This window comes from Eptesicus fuscus, chromosome 15 (assembly GCF_027574615.1).
Source record: "Eptesicus fuscus isolate TK198812 chromosome 15, DD_ASM_mEF_20220401, whole genome shotgun sequence".
Lineage (NCBI taxonomy): Eukaryota > Metazoa > Chordata > Mammalia > Chiroptera > Vespertilionidae > Eptesicus > Eptesicus fuscus.
The window spans coordinates 73,882,040-73,901,813 of record NC_072487.1 but is presented as its reverse complement, the minus strand read 5'-3'; the positions used below and the strand labels follow the sequence as shown (position 1 = coordinate 73,901,813).

Below are 19,774 nucleotides of genomic sequence, written 5' to 3'. Positions count from 1 at the left end.
GATTTCAAAATAAATAATCTCCCAAGTCCTTGCTCCCTCAGAACCACTGGGCCCACTTTCTGTCTCCTTCCCAAGATATGCTAATCCCCGCCCGCTGCACACCATCCGACCTCCTCTGCCATCATGAGCGCGGGGGACAGCTTGGGATAGGATTAACAGAGAAGTTGGGGTACCTCTTTAGGAAGCAAGCAATCTCCACAGACTATAGCTGCTTCCCCATCTCTAAAATGGTTATGGTTTCTGCTGCCTCCCTGCTCCAAAGGGATCTGGCAGCTTCCCTCACCTCACACGTTGGCTTGTTCACCCAGCACAGCCTGCAGCTCCAGCCTGGGTCTCCAATGAGAAGCCTCTGCCTCTCCCTCCTGTGCTCCCGGCCTCCTCCCTCCAGCTCAGAGAGACAGCCCCACAGCAGCTGGCCTGTACCTCCCTTCTCAGAGTCCCCCCTCCCACCCCTCAGCAAGAAAATTCCTTTGCATTCCTCCCACAAGTGCCTTCCCGAGAATTCAAGCCTTCCATGGAAGTCACGTGAACGCTAGTCATTCCTGTGAAGTAGCCTTTTCGCTGGCTGTCGCCACATGACAACCGGGGGGAAAACTCGCCCATTTCACGGGTGTCACCACTACCAGCCCTCATCCATTCGCTCAGCCCACACTGATGAAACGCCCGCTGCCTCTCCCGGCCTGGCACGGCCCCCGTACACACCTGCTTCCACTGGCGGAAGGTGGAGAACTCCTGGGAGGGGATAAAGACACTGAGTTTGAAGATGGACTTCAGCTCAGAGGGAAGCCCCTTGGACTCGAAGTACTGGAACTCGGTCTGAGCCTCCCCGATGAGCGGTACATACAGGCACAGGCAGAGCATGCTGACGGGGAGAGCCGGGGCTCAGCGGCCACCCGAGCAGGTCTGGCGGCGTGGAGAATGGAGAATGCTGCCGGCCGGCAAACGAGCCAAGATATGCTGGGGCGCAGCTGTCATTGGCTGCTCAGGCCCCGCCCTTTGACTTAATTGACGAAAAGCCCGCCCACTCTAAGTCCTGCCAACAGCCAATCAGCACAGAGCCCTGGATTGCACAAGAGGCGGTGTAAAGATCAGGACTGACGTCACCGCTCGCCAAGTTAACTCTTCCAAGACAGAGGGAGTCCAAACAAACCTTCACCCTCAGGCTGCTGACCCCTCCAAATGAACAAACAGCCGTCACCCTGTTTTTTCACAAGGTCCCCAAACACGTCACACAACACAGCGATCCCCCCTTAGTCAATCATTCCCAACAGAAAAATAAGTGGATAGAGATTAAATCCATGCTCACTGACGACGGGCCCAGTTTGGCTGTGAGTAAAAGTGGGGCGTGTGGTGGTTGAGGTCCCTCGCCATCCATGAAGTGGCCACACCTCGGGATCATTCATCCGAAGGGGAGCTGCCCCAGCTGGCTGAGCCCTGGATTCAGGCTGCCTTGGCTACAGGGCAATCTAGGCCCAGCTCTGACCTGCTCCAGGGACCTTTCCCAGGCCACTCCGCTACGTGAGCACTCAGAGCCCACCCATTCCCCTGCAGGCTTCCCCAGGGGAACCACAGCACTGAGGCGCTGACATGCTGGGCACAGGAAGAGGACACTCTAGACTAAAGGCTCGCTGTGCCAATCTGGGGTCAGCCAGGGCCTCACCTAAGACCCACAGAGGTAGTCCTCAGAACCCAGCTTCACTCAGAACACGTGACACGTTAGTGTAATTGCAGCTTTCTAACGTAGAACTGTGCTGTTCAACATGGACGTTGCTAAACTTTAAATTAGTTGAAATGAAATGAAAAATCCAGTTTCTTGGTGGCATAGCCACAGCTCAAGTATTTCATAGCTGCACGCACTCAACTTAGCATGTCCACATCACAGAAACGCTGCTCTCGAATGCCCCTTGGAGGTGAGGATGAGAGAAAAATCTCAGGTCCTGGAAAGTCAAGATTTTATTTTTATTTCAGGATGATCCTATTCAGGCCAGCCTGCAATCGCCACCTCATTGCTTCCCCACAGAGTGTCAGGGATTCGTGATGCGGAGGAAGACAGCACGTCACAGCGATGAAAAGAAAGCTGGTCTCGCTTGTTCCTGCTCCAATGTGCCACTTCCTAATATAGACCGAATCGCACTACCGCGAGGGATAAAAACGGAGGGCTATTATTTGGAGATCAACTAAAGTGAAAGGAATTTCTTAATTTGCTAATGAGCTTTTTGTGAGGAACGTGAAAAAAGGATTTTAAAATAAGATGTTGAAGCTTACATAGTATAACATAAAACCGATTTTATTGACTTACATGACATTTCTGCCTTTCTAACAGAGATCTGATGAGGAGTCTACATAAACAGGTCTTGGGCTTCAATTCACTAGGGTGGATCCAACGAGCTATTCAGAGGCAGCTCAGGACTATCCAGATTCCCACTTAGATCCCATGACACTCAGCTGTCTCTTAAGCTGTCCAATCCAGAATGTTCTGCTTTGAGGTTATTTTTATCTCTACTGTTGGGATCCTTGAAGGCAGGAGGCTATTGTTTCAAACGTCTGTGCCTCCTGGTGGGAAGCCCTTGCCTGGACCCTGGAAGGTGCTGGATATAAGCAGTTCCTGAATGAATGAATGAATGGGGCCTGGCAGGCCTCTAAGACCTCAATCTCATCCACCTCAACAAAATAATGCATTCTTATTTTTATTTTAAAGGAGGTTCACATCTATAATAATAAAAGCGTAATATGCTAATTAGACTGGATGTCCTTCCGGACAAAGTGGGGCTGCGAGGGACGACTGGGTCCCGGGTGCCAGAGGGAAGCTGGTGCCGGCAGCCAGGGGGAAGGAAGGCCTACTCTTGCACGAACTTCAGGCCTCTAGTTTATAAATAAAAGGGCTGAATTTCAAAATGCTGTTATTCCTTCACTAATTTATTCACATTTGCTTCTGAAACAAAAATAAATTACTCAGATCTGTTGAAGTATCTCATTTCAATGATGACTGCAGTTATTCGAAAATGGCAAATACTTTGACAATAATAAGCTGTCAACTGGAGATGTTCATTTCCATGGAGTTATTCTTTTTGTATCATTGAGTTTTATGATGTATTTACAAGACAAATCTGAGAAAAGATTTGAAAACAATACCAAATAAAAGTGAAATCTGCCCTAGCTGGTTTGGCTCAGTGGATAGAGCTGTTGGCCTGCAGACTGAAGGGTCCCAGGTTCGATCTGGTCAAGGGCACATGCCTGGGTTGCGGGCTCCATCCCCAGTAGGGGGCGTGCAAGAGGCAGCCGATCAGTGATTCTCTCTCATCATTGATGTTTCTATCTCTCTCTCCCTCTCCCTTCCTCTCTGAAAAAAATAAAAATAAATAAATAAATATATATATTCAGTGTTTAAGGGAAAATTATTAAATTATTAAAATATTAACTAGCCCTGGCCGGTAAGGTCAGTAGTGTCAGCCAGTTTGATTCCAGGTCAAGGGCACGTATCTGGGTTGCAGGTTCCACCCCTGGTGCCTGTGGGAAGCAACCAATCAATGTGTCTCTCTCATTCCCCCCTCTCTCCCTCCCTCCCTTCCTTCCTCCTTTCCACTCTCTCTAAAAAGCAATGGAAAAAATATCCTCAGGTGAGGATAAATAAATATGTTAAAAAAATTAATCAAATAAGTTCAACTATTTTCTAGAAAAAAATAATGGAATTACCCTGACTATAACAAAGCTCATTACTTGACAGATCAACGATATCAGGCATGTGTTTGCCAAGATATTATTTTACAATGTTAACATTAATTCTATTCCAATGTTATTTTTAAAAGTGGTTATAACTTATTTTTATTTTGCAATTGTGATCAAGTCCAATAGAATGTCTTCCCTGGACACTTAAATTGGCATTTAACTACCTGTCCTCCTGAGTTTCCCGGGTCATACTGCTGCTGGCAAGCACCCGGGACCCAGTCTTCCCTCGCAGCCCCGGCTTTGTCCGGAAGGACATCCAGTCTAATTAGCATATTACGCTTTTATTATTATAGATGCAGAACTCCATTTTTACATAGAAACTGGCTGGGGATTCTTTCTAAGTAAGCCACTCTCTGGGCACCTAGAGTCCAAAGTTAATGCTTTACCCCTGGACTTACAGATAGAGGCCCCAGAGGGGCTCTGGAGTCACCCCCTAATCTCTGAGATGAACAAATGGGCCAGGAGAGGTTGACCAGGCCCCGGAGTCTGTAGATGGTGGGGCTGAGCCTCACCAGGGCCTGGCTCCTGTTACAACAGCCATTTAACAGCGCCCAAACCAAACCCGATACTGCCACAAGGAGATGCAAAATTAGTTTCCAAAGAATGCTTGTCAGGCTGACACTGAGAACTCTACAAGCAGGACCTCAAACTGGAAGGTGGCAGGTGTGTGGGAAAGCTGTAACCAGAGCAAGTTTAAGCTTAGCCTCAGTGAAAACAACAAATGTATTTGTGTTACTGCTGTGAACACAGGTGAGAAACACAAATGAGGAAGAAGACAGGGCTCCCTTTGGTCCCGATGCTTCACACCAGCAGGCTCTGTACACTCCCTGTGCCTGGCTGTCTCCCCTTCTGCCATCCACCGTTCTCTGCCCTCTTATCCTACTTTTGTGGCCCAGATCTACTTTTGTTTCTCCTCTGAAACAATGAGCATTGGGGAACAATGACAGCAACTCTAAAGCCCATCGAATTCAGTGGGATCAGATTTCACCTACTCTGTCAAGTCCAGTTCCTCCCAGAGCATCTTCTCACCCTCAAATCGGCCAATGCCGCCACAAGCTTTCCTTGTTCTACCACGCTGCTTCATGCCAACAAAACAGGTGCTTCCTGTGCCAGGTAAGTGCCAGAACACCATGAGTAAGACCAGGGCAGGTAGACTACTTTAGGGAGCGCGGCATTAGGTCACAAAGTATTCCCCCTCCTCTGCAATGACTCAGACCAAGCCAAGGTATTAATATGCGAAGGAGCCTCGCCAGCATCCGGCTGCTCTAGCCCCACCCACCCCTAGGGCTCTGGGACCTCATTTGCTGCTGTGGCCACAGAGTCATTTGATGATCAGGTTGCCATGACAGCCCAGTGTAGCTGAAACCTGCCTACACTTGGCAATCAGACACACAATAAGCAAAATTCTCTGGGCTTCTGAGAAGACAGCCCCTCGGGATCTGAAAGCCTGGATGCCGCCGAGGTTACCTCCCTCTCCAAACGAAGGGCTTTCTGCTCCAACGGCAGATGAACTGTCCGCTGAAGATAAAGGGGAAGCTGGAGCAGTTCCGAGAATAAAAGCTCAAGGGGACCTGACTCACGGCGGACATATTTAGACAGAGGAAGTGAGAGCCAAACAAAGTCGTGCTGCTGGGAAGCTGAGGAGCCTGAGAACCATAAACTTCTAAGGTTTCCATAATGTTTGGGGAGCCTCTTCCTGAGAGAAACGGTGATGGCCAACCCCAAAGCCTACCTTAGAAGCAGCTGCACAGGGAAAAGGACACGGGCTGCGGAAACGCCCCTGCTATCCCAATACTCAGTCCATCTGCTTTTCAGAGTCACACCACCCGGCTTTCTTGCTTCAAACCAAACCGCTGATCCATCTCCTTCTTGGGGCTTCCCCCTCCCTCCAGCCAGCTGACCTGTCTCCCTTCTGAGCCAGTGAAACTTTGCCATGACAGCCCAGGGTAGTGGGTCTCTGGTTCAGTCCCCCTCAATCCTGACTCTGCAGGCCACGGACTAAGCTGTTCAGAACAGAGAGTCCCGATGCCAGGCCACCCTGGGAGAGGGCTGGCAGGAGGTGCCAGTGTGAGTCTAGAAAATGGAGCAGTTAATTATTAAAGTCAAAAGTAGGTGACTTTGAAAGGGAGCCAGCCAACCCCTTATTTCCCTGGCCACACGGCAAGCTGGTCTGTGGATAAATGTTCCTCACAGAAAGAGCACCGCTGCCAGCTTTGAGCTCATCTACAACAACCAAAAGGCGGAAAGTGGTGCCTCCCGGAGCACACGACAGACTCGGAGTCCCTGCCGGCCAGGACCAGCTCGTTACAGTCTAAGAGTTCTCCTCAATGCTTAATCTTAAAAGATTGCGAAAGTTGTTGCATCAAAGGTCCCTGCCACTTAGCAAAGGAAAAACGAACATTTATTAAACACAGCAATTCAACGAACATGTTTCAGGAATCTACAATGTGCCAGACACAGGGCACAATCTCCTTCTCTAGTTGATTTTTATTCTGAGAAAGGAGACAAGATCCCAAATAACCAAAGCTCAGGAAGTGACAAGGTCACTGCCACTGCAGCAGGAGGAATCTCAGCCAGACGGCACTTTCCGTTCTAATCCTGAGAACTCCACCGGTCCCACCGGAAACTGCTTTTTTAAGGGAAGGGAGACAATACAGGGTGAAGTTCCAGGCTGATTTGGGTGAAATCTCACCTCCACCCCTCCTTAATTGTTTAACCCTGGGCAAATTACGTAACCTTTCTGCACCTCAGTTTCCTCATCTATGAAATGGGGATACCCCCACTTACCCTGGCTCTTGAGTAGATCAGATGAGATAACCCACATTCAGGGCACCAGTTGGAGGGAAGGCCTGGCACTCAACAGACCCCCAGAACCCAGAGAGGCACAGGCCTCTGCACCTGGAAACTCGCCTCTCTTCCGACCACTCCCTTCCTCTGAGACCCTAAGGCCCTCCACCCGCCCAGGCAAGGGGTCTGACCTTCGGGATGCGGGGCAGGCTGGCCCTGCCCAGCTCCAGGCTGTTTGGTTCAACTTTGAAGGTCCACTCTGTTGCTGACTTAGCTCGTTCATCCCTAAATTGTTCAGATTCGCTAAGATACAAGACACACTCTTGTCATTTGCCCTTTACTTTCAAATGACTTTCTGGGGCCAAAATGACCAATCTAAGGCAAATCTTCTATTGCATTCAACCTCCCTCCCGCTAATGGCCACACTGAAGTGGTCATAATCGGGTCCTAAAGCTTTTGTAGTGGCCACAGAAAGATTCCCGGCTGAAGATTTGGGTTTCTTTATTGTCTGACACTTCTCCCCCGCCCCCAATACCAAACTGATTGATTTGTAAGTCCTCACTTCCTCCCCACACTCCAGCTTTTTTCAGGAAAACGTTCCTACACCGGGCCCTAAACTCGGAGGTCGTCTTGAGGTTGCCATTACCTTCGGAAACTGCTCTGCGGGTCCGACCACCAGCAAAATGGTGGGTCTCTTTTCCGTGGCCTCAGCCCTGCCGTCTTGTTTCCCCAAAAAGCTTGCCATCTGGTCTCCCCGAGCAGGGGCCGGGGTGCCTCTGACTTCGTTACCGCTCCCCTCTGTGGAGCCTTGGCACCCAGCCCTCGGGGACAAGCTAGACAGAAAGTGCCACAGCATCTGCAACATCACGGCTTCCTCCCCGCGTCGCCGACGGTGAGCGGTCACTTTGCAGGAGGAATGTGACCACAATACCAAGGGTCGCCGGCTACACAGCCGCTGGGAAGAGCAGCCTGGGAGCCGTCAGGCTGCCGCTCTGCATGCAGGGGCTGCTTCCTGCTCTTTCAGATTTGCGAGCTCTGCTGTCGTGCCTGGCCTGAGAAACAGCCGCTCTCAGAGAGCCCGCCGGGTGCTGGCAACGAGCAGGGAGCAGCTGGAGCTTCTTCAATAGAAACTCACTTCTGCAGGTGGATGATTCTCAAACGTTTGGCTTTTTAAAAAGAGGAAAAAGCAAGAAGCCCAACAGACCTCTCCCGGAGGCAGAAGTAACTTCGAGCTCCCAATTATTCATCTGTCCTCGCTCAACTACTGATCATCACCCAAGCGAGAACCTGAGCATCCAGTCTGCATTCGCACTGCAGCAGGGCGCGGCCAATCACCTCGGCCGACACTACCAAGTTCATTATCCTAACCCGCAACATCCCTCCAATCACAGGCGGCCGATTCCCTGCCTGCAGCTCAGCACTTCTGCGGGGAGGTGCCAATGGCAACCTACAGGCTCACTGAATGCACCCGGCGCTGGCTCGTCCCCAGGAGCCCCACTTCCTCCTCTCCACCTGGGTTGCTCTGGGGTGACATTCACTATCAAGTTTTACAAGATCAAGAGTCCCTGATAACACTTCCTAAGATCGCCAGCAACACTTCTCCTCGGTCCGTGATCCCCTGCTCTCCAACCGTGCGTAACACTACGCACACCCTATCATAGCTGCTGCTTCTCCCTTGCCTCCCCGTACGTGGTGAGCTGCTTGGGGACAGGGACCAAGTGACAGGTCTTTCTACCACTAGCACCCAGAACCAGGCACAGATTAAGTCTGCAGACTGAACTGAGGAAATTATTAAGAATACAAGGGAATTAGTCTTTGCTCATTTGGTTCTTAATTTACTAGCAGATAAATACAGGGACCAACTACTGCCATCCCTCACAAAGGTGACCCTTTGATACGGTGTTCATAATCATTATTTTTTAAAATAACATGAAAAAAGTGTAATAAATCTTGGGAAGAGTATGGGGAACTGAACACCCTCATATGCTATGAGCATGCGCAGCAGTACAACCTCTTTGAAGAGCAAGTTAGTCAGAGCTACCAACATTTCAAAAGCGCAAACCCTTTGTCATAGCAACTCCACTTTAAGCAATGTATCCTGTAGATACAGGTGCACATGTGAGAAGTTACATACCCATGTATATGATATATGTGTGATACCTATATGTGATCAAACATAAGGATTTTTTTGCAGTCTTGTTTATAATAGTACAAGTTTGGAAACAACTTAAAGTGCTCTAAAAGGGAATGGGTAGATAAATCTTGGCACATCCACACAGTGGAACCCTATGCAGCTGTTCAAAAGAATGAGGCAGTTTTTTTTACCTACTTTGAAAGAAATAATATAAATGGAGCCACTTCAAAATGGAGGTGGAGCTGCCCCCCCCGCCCCCCTCAGAGGAACCGCCTTGCAGGCCTTACTCCTCAAACCTTTGTAATGTTAAAATTGGGCAAATTAACCTTTACACCGGGCCTAAAGCAACATTATATCCCAAACAACTATTTGTTCTGACTACCAGACTGAAAATTAAAGACATCTTTAGACTTAGCTTGTAAGCTTATCTGTAGATAGAGAAGTTCCTTCCTTGGCTTATTGGTACCCATAGAAACCCCTCCTTCTATTCATGTCATTATGCTCCTTCCCTTTCTCATAAATACCCTTTGCTTTTACCTCTGAATCAGCTCACTATCTGGGTTTCTGCCTGAATCAGTGCTTCTTGAATAGCTGTGCTTTTGGATCTCAAATAAATACCGTATTTTTCCATGTATAAGACACTATTTTTTTTTTCTTTTCTGAAAATCGAGGGGCGTCTTATACATGGAAGTCAGCCTCAGCGGAGGAGGGAGCCCTGTGGGTGCATAGCTGCCCATACCTTGTCAAACAGGCTTCCTCCAATCTCGACCCTTATTGTTATTGACCTCAGCTGATGCTATAATTAGAGGTGGAAGTGGAGAGTGCGCAGATGCAACAGGGACCAGAGCGTTCTGAGCCCGTAAAGATGTCAAAAAATAAAAAGATAAATACTGGCAAGCGATTGTCTTACTCGGCAAAATTCAAACTGAATGTAATCAGCTATGCAAAAGAGCATGGAAATAGAGCTGCAGAGAGACCATTTGGACCTCCTCCCACTGAGTGTTGATCAGACAGTGGAGAAAACAGGAAGAACAACTCCTTAAGATGCCAAAAAGAAGAAGGCCTTAAGAGGAAAATCAGCAAAATGTTTAAAATATTGATTTCTTAATTTAGGGTTGGAAAAGTGGGGGTGGGAGGCGTCTTATACATGCGGGTGTCCTATACATGGAAAAATACGGTACTTGTTGCTTCTCACGTTGGCTTTTATTTTTCAGTTAACACTCTTAAGGAATGATTTGAAAATATCTTGCTAAATGAGAAAAGCAGGATGATACAATATCCGCAAATCAATAAACGTGATACATCAGCCCTAAACGGTTTGGCTCAGTGGATAGAGCGTCGGCCTGCGGACTCATGGGTCCCAGGTTCGATTCTGGTCAAGGGCATGTACGTTGGTTGCGGGCACATCCCCAGTAGGAGGTGTGCAGGAGGCAGCTGATTGATGTTGCTCTCTCATCGATGTTTCTAACTCTCTCTCCTTCTCCTTCCTCTCTGTAAAAAAATCAATAAAATATATTTTAAAAAAAACAAAACGTGATACATCACATAAACAAATTGAGAGATGAAAATCACAGACATATCAATTGAAGCAGAAAAAGCATTTGACAAAATCCAACACCCTTTCTTGAGAAAAGCAAGGTGCAGAAGAAAGGGGATAGTATGCTGCCATTTATTTCTAAGCTTGTATATGTGACAAGTATTTCTAAAAAGCCATTAAAATCGAAGAGATGGTTTGGGGCAGGGAGGGAACTTGGGGGTTTGAGGGTAGAAAAGCAGATGGGAGATTACTTTCACTGAACATCCTTATATCATGTGAAAACAAATCATGAGCATATATGACCAAGTATACATACATACACACATGTACATACATACAACAATTATTTAAAAGGAAAACACAAGAAGGGACATCAAGATGGCCAAGCTAAGAATGACCTTATCTAGAAGCAGTTTTGTATGTTGATTAAATGTATAGTCTCTGGAGCCAGCCCCCAGGTTCAAGTCCTGGCCATGACTTGTGTGATCTCCGTCAAGTTACTTTTACCTCTTTTCACTTTAGTATCCTTACGTGCAAAATAAGAATAGTAACGGAACCATGTTGTTACTTCATAGAGTTGGTAAAGACTAAATTAGATAAAATGTAAAGCTCTTAGAACAGTATATAGAGCATTGTGAACAAAAATGGGGCAATGTAATAAACCTGACAATCTCAGTGATCAAAAGTAACCACATTCCCCGATAAGTTTAAGAAAGAAATAAATGATAAGGTAAAAAAGTAACCACACAAATGGGCTGAACATAAACATTCCTAACTGGGCATGCCATGGCGGCAGTCACATCCCAGGACTAGAACTTCCTTAGCAAAGATTCATGTTAGGCTTAAGCGAGCTCTGTCCATTGTTCTTACATCCAGGATAACATCCCTTTGAAATGTCAGAGTGAGTTTCTTTCCCAGACCCCTTGGGAGGCACAGCCACTGGCACCAGAGCACAAACCACAGAACACACCCCCGCCCCCCATTATTATCTGTTGCCCCAATACGGTACCATCTCTATGTGCTGTAAACATGAATTATTAACTAGCCTGTATCCTCCAAGTGTAAAAGAAGCATGTGTTTCTCCATTCTGCTTCCTGTCCAATCCTCGAGATTTCCTTGCTTGGCTTTCTCCTGCCTCCTTAATCTACCCCCAGTGTTTTTCATGTAACCCTCTGTAGGCCTTTGCCTTTGACTCTAGTGTATAAAATAAGCTAGCTGCAAAACTGCAATTCTCCAGAGCATTTTCTCAATCTATTGAGATCTTGCTTCCAGGCATGTCCCCCAAAATTTGACTCAAATAAACTCTTATGAAACTTTTCCATAGATTTGGACATTCTTTCATAACTACTAGCTATCCTATATAATAAAAGTGTACTATGCAAATCGACTGACCGGTCGCTATGACATGCACTGACCACCAGGAGGCAGACGCTCAGCGCAGGAGCTGCCCCGTGGTGGTCAGTGTGCTCCCATAGGGGGAGCGCCGCTCAGCCAGAAGCCAGGCTCACTGCTGGTGAACACAGAGGCAGTGGCAGGAGCCTCTCCCACCTCCGCTGCAGGAGGGTGGTAAGGAGCGAGGGGTCCTGGACTGCAAGAGGGATGTCTGACTGCCGGCTTAGGCCCGATCCCTGGGGCCTAAGCCCAGGCCTGGCTGAGGGACCCCCCCGCCCCAGTGCATGAATCTCGTGCACTGGGCCTCTAGTTTTATTATCATTATCTAGAAAATGATTGTAAGCTCATGCAACTGGTTTTGTTTCCTTTGTTTTTAAATTGGGCACTGTCCCAATTAGCCTTTATTTGTGGTCTGCCCTTAATTTTGTAATCTTTTCAGGTGTTTTTTCCTTCAGTTTATGAGTGTCTCAGTGTACCTACGTCTTCTCAGTGTACTTACGTCACTGGCTCCTTTAACAAAAGAAACCCAGAGGGATCAGAAGCACAGTCGGTGAGAGGGAAGCAGTTTTAATACTGTTAAAGAGAAAACCCACAGGCCCTAAATGGTGTCACTCGTGCTAAAAGCCCATGATACTAAACCTGGACTTAATACCTGATCTAACTGCTGTTTAAGCCTCTCCCACAAATATAATCTTTCGTAGTCATGCAGTCTGGAATCTTCTGGTCAAACACTAGTAAAGTGTTCTGTCACGTGGGTCCTCTCCATCCCCCATAGAAAGAAGAGGCGAGAGACAATCAGTAGATAAAATCCTTGCCTGACACCCGCCCCCCTCCCCTGCCAGCCCCCAAAAGAAGATGTCCTGGTCTAAAAATAACCATTTTCTTCTCTTGTTAATAGCCCCCTTGCCTCACCCTACTTCCTATAAAAGCCTTCCATCTTGTACAACCCCCCAGAGTGCTCTTCTAGTTGCTAGACAGGACATTTAATAAAGCCAATTAGATCTCCAACTAGATCTCCAAATTTACTTGGTTGAATTTTGTTTTTTAAAAATACTAAGAACCCATCCAGAGCCAAAACCCTAACTAAACAAGTAATCCTTTCATGAAAATGAATCTTGTTTTTATGCACCAAAAATCTGGTGAAATGGAGGAGACGTAAGAGAAATCTCATATGTGGTTGGTTACTGGCTTTTAATTTAACGGACTCCTACATACCACAGAACTGAGTTATAAACTCAAGATGGAGTTACAGGGACCGATTCACCTTCCTGCCAATAACAATTAAATGTCCAGACGAAATATATAAAACGATGGTTTTCAAGACACTGGACTTCAGGTGACAAAGGACAGTGACTCCTGGGAGATCTATACAAATGAGCTGAGCCCACGATTGCCCCAGCTTGCTGGCTGGGGTTTCCAGGCTACAGTGTAGAGGATGGGTACAAGCAGAAGAAAGAAAATAATAAACTAGGGGAAGAAGAGACGGTGTTTTATTTATCCTAAAATCTCCCTTGTTCACCATTTAAGCCAGAGGTCAATGAAAACGTGTGCAATTGCACACTTTGCTAATATTTTTATTCTAAAGCCCCTTTTTCTTGAATCTCTGATTTCCTCAAGAGTGAATACAGTATATGTCTCTTTCGTTACCGCAGCATCACCTAAACCAGCAGTACTGAGCAGACTGTTAGTTTAATATGGGGCTCGTCACCTGCAGAAGTAGCCCACTCTTCTAAGAACCTAGAAAGTAAGAGACTTGCTGAATAAGAGTGAGTCACAGGATCTCCCATACTCTTCAGAGAAAACAACAGGTTCTACTGGGATGGATCCCCAGTGGGAACCCATTCCAAACTAACCTGATAAGCTGCCCAGGGGATAAGTGCCCCAGAGCATCACACGGAATCTTATAAAACAAGCAGAGAGCTCTCCCACGACCCACTCCAGGGCAACGCTCCCCGTCTCACGTCCACCAGTGTAACTACTTACTACCTGTCTATCTTAGAATCATTCTCTTCAGAAGACCTGCTGTCAAAGGGACGGCTATTAACACTTTTTTTTTTTTTAAACTGAGAAATGAAGCCAGGTTTGATTTGACAGAAAACCAGACTGATTTGATTTGAAAGTGAAGACTGGCTGGGCCAATTAGGTTATGTGGAGGGCACTTTCCATAAATTGAATGAGTCAAATCTGCAAAACGAAGGTTTTGAGCAAAACCAGAACCCAAACTGACAATTAAAAACATTTAAAGCAGATATACAATATGCCAGTAATTATATCTCTGCAGCCATTAAACTTAGAACAAAAATGTTTGGATGTCAACTTGAATATGTTCAAGGGGGTACCTGTTCTCTAAATTCTTTTAGGACAGCATAGGAGCAAGAGTTTGAAGGGTCTCTTTTACATATTGTTACGTGGTAGCGATTTATTATTTCAGAGGCACAACTGCAGCAGGTAACCATCCCTCTTCTCTGCTATGAATCAACAGGAGGATGGAAATGCTTAGATGCTACGTGCGGTCCCGCGCAGCCCTCCGGCAGCTGGGTTTCCGGAGGTAACGGAGGACTGCTGAACACCCTTCTGCCTGCGGCTCAGTCCACAATTAGACGATGAAGAGGAGCGGGCACTGGCATCTAATTTGGCACAAATGAAACCAAGGCATTGAAGATGACGACTGCCGTGATAAAAAAGGTGACATCCTCTTAATCTATTTCCATTTTAGGAAATAAAACCAGAAATTCTAGCTTTGGCAAAAGCTCCCTGGAAAAAACTCCTGTAGATGAGGAAGAGAAAGAGTAATGTATTACAGAGAAAAAAGATTCTTGATGGCTTCTGTTTACTCGTGGTGAGAAGCCAGTCTCCATCGAGTCCCAAGTTCAAGGTCAATGCCTACTAACAAAGACGTTTTTTCCTTCTATCTAAAAGAAAGTTAGAAGTGTACAAAATCAACCCAAATTTAGTTGGGTTAAATGTAGGATTTCGAGGTGTAGCATGTAAACTAAAGTTCTGCAGAAGCAAGAAGAGACCACGTAGCTTCTTTTCCTGCTCGTGTAAGAGCTTGCTTCTCCTTCAGTTAAACATGCTCCAAGAATAAGGGGCAGGGGATGAATATGGTGTTGAGGCTGGCATGTAAAAACCCAGTCACCTAAAATGATCAGCATATTTTCAACTGATCCAAAGTTGATCAGTGGGAGCCAAACCACTGGCCCGTGTTCAGCCTGCTTGCTGCAGCCACTTGATCCCTATTCATGCCTCCCCTTCTTCCACAGGAAAAGGCGAATCGGCAGACTCATTACTAAAAGTAACACCAAATGTTTTCAGTTTCTTAAAAGTGATTTCAGAGTCACAGGCTAAAACTGAGATTGTTTGAATGAGTGCAAACATAGCTCTCAGCAGCTGCATGCTCCGGACTCAAGGAGGACAGAGAGAGAAGGGCCAGGACAGGGGTGTGAAACCCACCCCTCAGCTGCCTTCCGGGTGAGAAGGGCAGGCCAGAGAAGTCTGTGTAAGAATAACTGGTTTAGCAGGAAAAGGAGACATATGTAATACTTTCATCAATAAAGAATTTATTTTTAAAAAACCCCCATTACATTTCATACACACACAAAAAAAAGAATAACTCGTTTACACCAAGCTGACTCTTAGAAACAATTCAGGTAAGGCATTTTTTAGCTGTAAAACTATTTACCAGATACTATCTTTACCTTTGATATAGGCTAAAGAAGAGACTCTAGCAAAAAGAATATACCCGAGATATGAATAAAAAAGGGAAAAAAATGTACTGTCTGTAAATGTAGCCCTAACCGGTTTGGCTCAGTGGATAGAGCGTCGGCCTGCGGACTGAAGGGTCCCAGGTTCGATTCCGGTCGTGGGCATGTACCTTGGTTGCAGGCACATCCCCAATAAGGGGTGTGCAGGAGGCAGCTGATCGGTGTTTCTAACTTTCTATCCCTCTCCCCCTTCCTCTCTGTAAAAAATCAATAAAATATATTTAAAAAAAATAAATAAATAAATAAGTGTAAAAGGTCGACAGGTGACAAAGGTGGGCACTGTAGCTGGCTGGCTTTAACCAACAGGACTGTTCACTGTGTCAGACCTGCAGACAAGGACTGCAGTTTGTGCTTATTTATTCTTGGTGACCTAACCTACCTGTTCTCTGCCCGCTTCCCTCCCCCGCTCCACTGGCATTTCTGTGGTTTTTGAGAGCTTTCTCAGCACTGTAAGTGGTTGGTTTTGGTGTGTTTTAGTCACACATCGGATCCAGGGGAGGGAGGGTGGGCTGGGGGAAAGAAGGCACGAGGCCAGGGTTGATGGAATGTGGAAAGCTTCACCCAGCAGCAGCGGGAACAGGAGCAGCCACCATCTCCAGTTTCCCCTTTGACCTTGGGAAATTCGAGCTCCAGGAAAGCCATGCCAAGAGTTGAAAGCAGATAAGAAGCTCCTTCTGTTCTGCCTTTGTAATTTATTTATTTCAAAGAAAGGTGCATCTTTAAGACAACAAAGCCTTACTTTTAGGCATGCGTGGAGTCTTTCACATCCCATACTTAGCACGAGTGTAGCTATCATTTCAGTGGCTGCTTCCTGAGCACCATCAGAGGGTCTTGAAATGCTAGCTGGCCCGGTCAGCGTGGCTCAGTGGTTGAGAGTGGACCTATGAACCATGAGGTCATGGTTCCATTCCCGGTCGGGGCCCGGGTTGCAGGGCTCGATCCCCAGTGAGGGGTATGCAGGAGGCGGCCGATCAATGATTCTCTCTCATCATTGATGTTTCTCTCTTTCTTCCCTCTCCCTTACTCTCTGAAATCAATAAAAATATATATTTTAAAAAACAAAAGCTGAGCTGGTGTTAGGCACAGATGTGGCAATGTCATAAGCTGTGAATGTCAACCTTGCCAAATTGTAGGTGCTAGTGAAGTATCTACAGCAATAGTAGGAAGCAGTGTATGTTGACCTAACTTGAGCAAAGTCAAAATCCTGGGTTCTGCTACTAGCTTTGCCTTCAACCAACTGGAAACCTAAGCCACAGCCCCACTTCCGCAAAATAATGCAGTTAGTGAGATAATCTCCAAGGGTTTTAACTAAGCTCTGCTTGAAGCTTCCATTTTCACTTCAAAGTGAACTCTGCATTGAGAAAATGGCCCATTTCCATCCCGGAAAACATACGGGTGAAAGACATTGTTATGTGTAGAGTGACTCCACCACTTAACAACTTCTAGAAATCTCCTAACACCAGGGTTTCCTTTTTTTATTTTATTTGTTTTTACAGATCCTGCCACAGGTTTATTTGTACAAATAGCACAGGAAGACACCAGCCCCTCCAGGGGCCATACCAGGCCTCCCATCCTCACATCAGCGGACAGAGACCTCTACTGTGGAGCCTTCGTGGGGGCCTGGGCACCGCTGGAAGCCTGAGCCGGAGCTGCAGCTGTAGCCCAGGGCTTGATTTGAGGCTTGGCCTTGGCCTTTGGCGGGCAGAGCCTGAGACCCTTGGCTATGCAGCACGATCACATTTCCCAAGCTTGGGGTGAGCGATGTAGGCAAGTCAATTGAGCTTGTAGCTGTGCCCTTTGGAATGTTGGGCTTGACCTCCTGGGGCTTTACAAGGGCCGTAACAGCCTGGGCACATGCACTCATGGCCTTGCACTGTTGGCCTGCATCTTCTTAAGGCCCTTCTTGTTGAGCCTCTTGGCAAAGCACACGTTCCTCAGGAACTTAAGAAATTCGTATCTTTGTGATCAGGGTTTCTTGAAGCCGTTTCTGTGCCATTTTTGTAACTGGTTGTGCATGGTGTGGCCATAGTCTGCACTGAAGCCTGTGGTTCCATAAACCTCTTTTTAAAAATATATATGTATTTTATTGATTTCATAGAGGAAGAGGGAGAGATAGAAACATTAATGATGAGGGAATCATTGATCTGTTGCCTCCTGTATGCCCCCTACTGGGAATCGAGCCTGCAACCTGGGCATGTGCCCTGACCAGAAATCGACCCTCCTGGTTCATGGGTCAATCATTGAGCAACACCAGCCAGCGGAAGCCTCTTTTTTATTTGTCCTAATTTTCCTAATGTCTCTAGGGCCCAGGCTCTCTGCAACCTACATCCCTCCTCCCTAAACTGCTGAAGGCCCTGTCAGCTGACAACAGACTGCGCTCTGCCTGGGTGCTACACACCTTTACTACGGACATCCCAGACTTTCTACTTCTTCCTGTTGCACTTTCCCCCTAAGCAACTCAGGAAAAATGCAGATGGTTAAGACCAATTGTGGACAAGTTCTTTTCAAAGACTCAATGGAGGAAAGCGTCACTGTGTTAAACACCTAAGTGTCAGACACTGTACCAGGCTCTTTAGATACTTTATCTAAAATTTAATCCCCACCACAACCTGATGAAATAGGTATTCATATCATGTACCTGTTAAGGAAACAGACTTGGAGAGGTTGAGTAACTTGCTTAAGGTCACATGGCTAGCAAGTTGCAAAAACAATATTTGAACCCAGGTTTATACCATAAAGTCCATACTGCACTGTTTTTTAAAAACAAAAACACATTTTGGTCTGGGGCAAAGGGCAGGGGTGGGCTAGAAGGGGTCAATGATGGGTGGGGGGAAAGGGACACATGTAATACTTTCAACAATAAAGATTTAAAAACAACAAAAACAGTTTTGGAAGTGATATCCACCTCAGGGTGGAGTGAGAAGACTTCATTTCTCCCCTTAAATTTACAAGACAACCAGAACTCCACAAGGATCGCCTCTCAATACAGAAACAGCTGAAAGACCCACGCGTTGGGATACCTGAAGGTGGGTGTACTGGAATGAGTAGGGAAGGTGGGATGGGGGGAGGGCAGAGACAATGGCTGCAGACACAGTTCGGTGCCCACTGTGACTCCAGCTAGCGCAGGAGCGGGGAGAGGTCAGGCTGCAGCCCTGCACGATGGCCTGGAGCATAAGAGGGGCAGAAGCAGTTTCCCTCACCTCAAAAAGAAACCCCAAACGCTCACCTTCCTTTCTCTCCATGCTCCTCCCTTCCCAGGCCGAGGCAACCACTAATCTAGTTTCTGTTTCCAGCTTTCCCTGTCCTGGGACTTCACAGAAATGGATCATATACACTGAGTGGCCAGATTATTATGATCTCTGAATCATAATAATCTGGCCACTCAGTGTGTGCGTGTGTGTATGTGTGTGTGTGTATATATATATATATATGTGTGTGTGTGTGTGTGTGTGTGTATATATATATATACACACACACACACACACATACATATATATATTAGAGGCCCGGTAAATGAATTTGTGCATGGGTGGGGTCTGGCCAGCCTGGCCAGGGGGAGGGGACATGGGCGGTTGGCTGGCCTGCCTGCTGGTTGAGGGGACAATTTGCATATTAGCCTTTTATTATATAGGACATACAGAGTGGCCAGATTATTGTGCGTTCAGAGAGCATAATAATCTGGCCACTCAGTGTAATATATGGCCCTTTGTGACTGGCTTCTTTCACTTAGTGTAGTATTTCCAAGGAAGGGCTGTCCTCTTAACTCCCATGGCATTGCCTCAGATGAGGGACTATGAAAGGTGTGGACAGCTTATTGTGTGAGAAGTGCATAATAAAACCCAGTTTTATAGCAGCAGAGGCTGTAAGATAAGGTAGTTTTCAGATACTTAAAGGGCCCTTGGGTCACTTTTGTGTGTTGCTCCTGAAGGCAAATGGGAAGCAGATACAAGCAGACAGACTTCAGTCTGACATAAAGCGCTGTACTCACAACAACCCCAAGTAGGTCACAGTGAAAGGGGCTGGCTGGCCACCTGTGAAGATGCCCCAGAAGGAATGCTCCCCACACTGGGTAGGAGGCTGGCCTATGATGGCCAGTGACCCATCAAGACCAAATTCTTTGGTCCTGGCAAATTCACATCAGTATAAGAAATGGTTAAAATGAAAAGTCTGGCCTGACTTACCAAGACTGACTAGTCCTTTCTGAAGGACAGCTTTGTTCACTGAATTCAACCTGCGGCTGTACTCAGCTGGACTAGAAATGAATACCAGCAAAATATTTCTTTCTTTCATTCCCCTGTGGTTTCTGTGAGACTTCAGCAATTAATGACTCTTTCAACATCAAAGGAATTCATCCAACTGAAGCTCCAGGTCAGGCCTACTCAGGCTATATCCTTATTTTTCACCTGGTTTTCGATCAGGGGACTTGATCCCACC

The 19,774-nt window shown here is 46.7% G+C and overlaps 1 protein-coding gene across 6 annotated transcripts in view; it reads right to left on the bottom strand.

The window, feature by feature from the left end:
- The window catches only part of SLC25A25 (solute carrier family 25 member 25), a 33,575-nt gene that overhangs the window by 8,842 nt on the left and 4,959 nt on the right, over positions 1–19,774 (bottom strand). For 2 of the 6 annotated variants that reach the window (XM_008152583.3, XM_008152585.2), the window contains exon 1: positions 7,160–7,378. The exons of 2 other annotated variants lie outside the window; for them this stretch is intronic. In XM_008152583.3, the coding sequence (XP_008150805.1) occupies positions 7,160–7,378 (219 nt within the window). Of the gene's footprint in view, positions 1–702; positions 927–7,159; positions 7,379–19,774 lie in introns of those variants that run through there. 2 more of the 6 variants (XM_028127336.2, XM_008152586.2) reach the window with 1 other exon arrangement.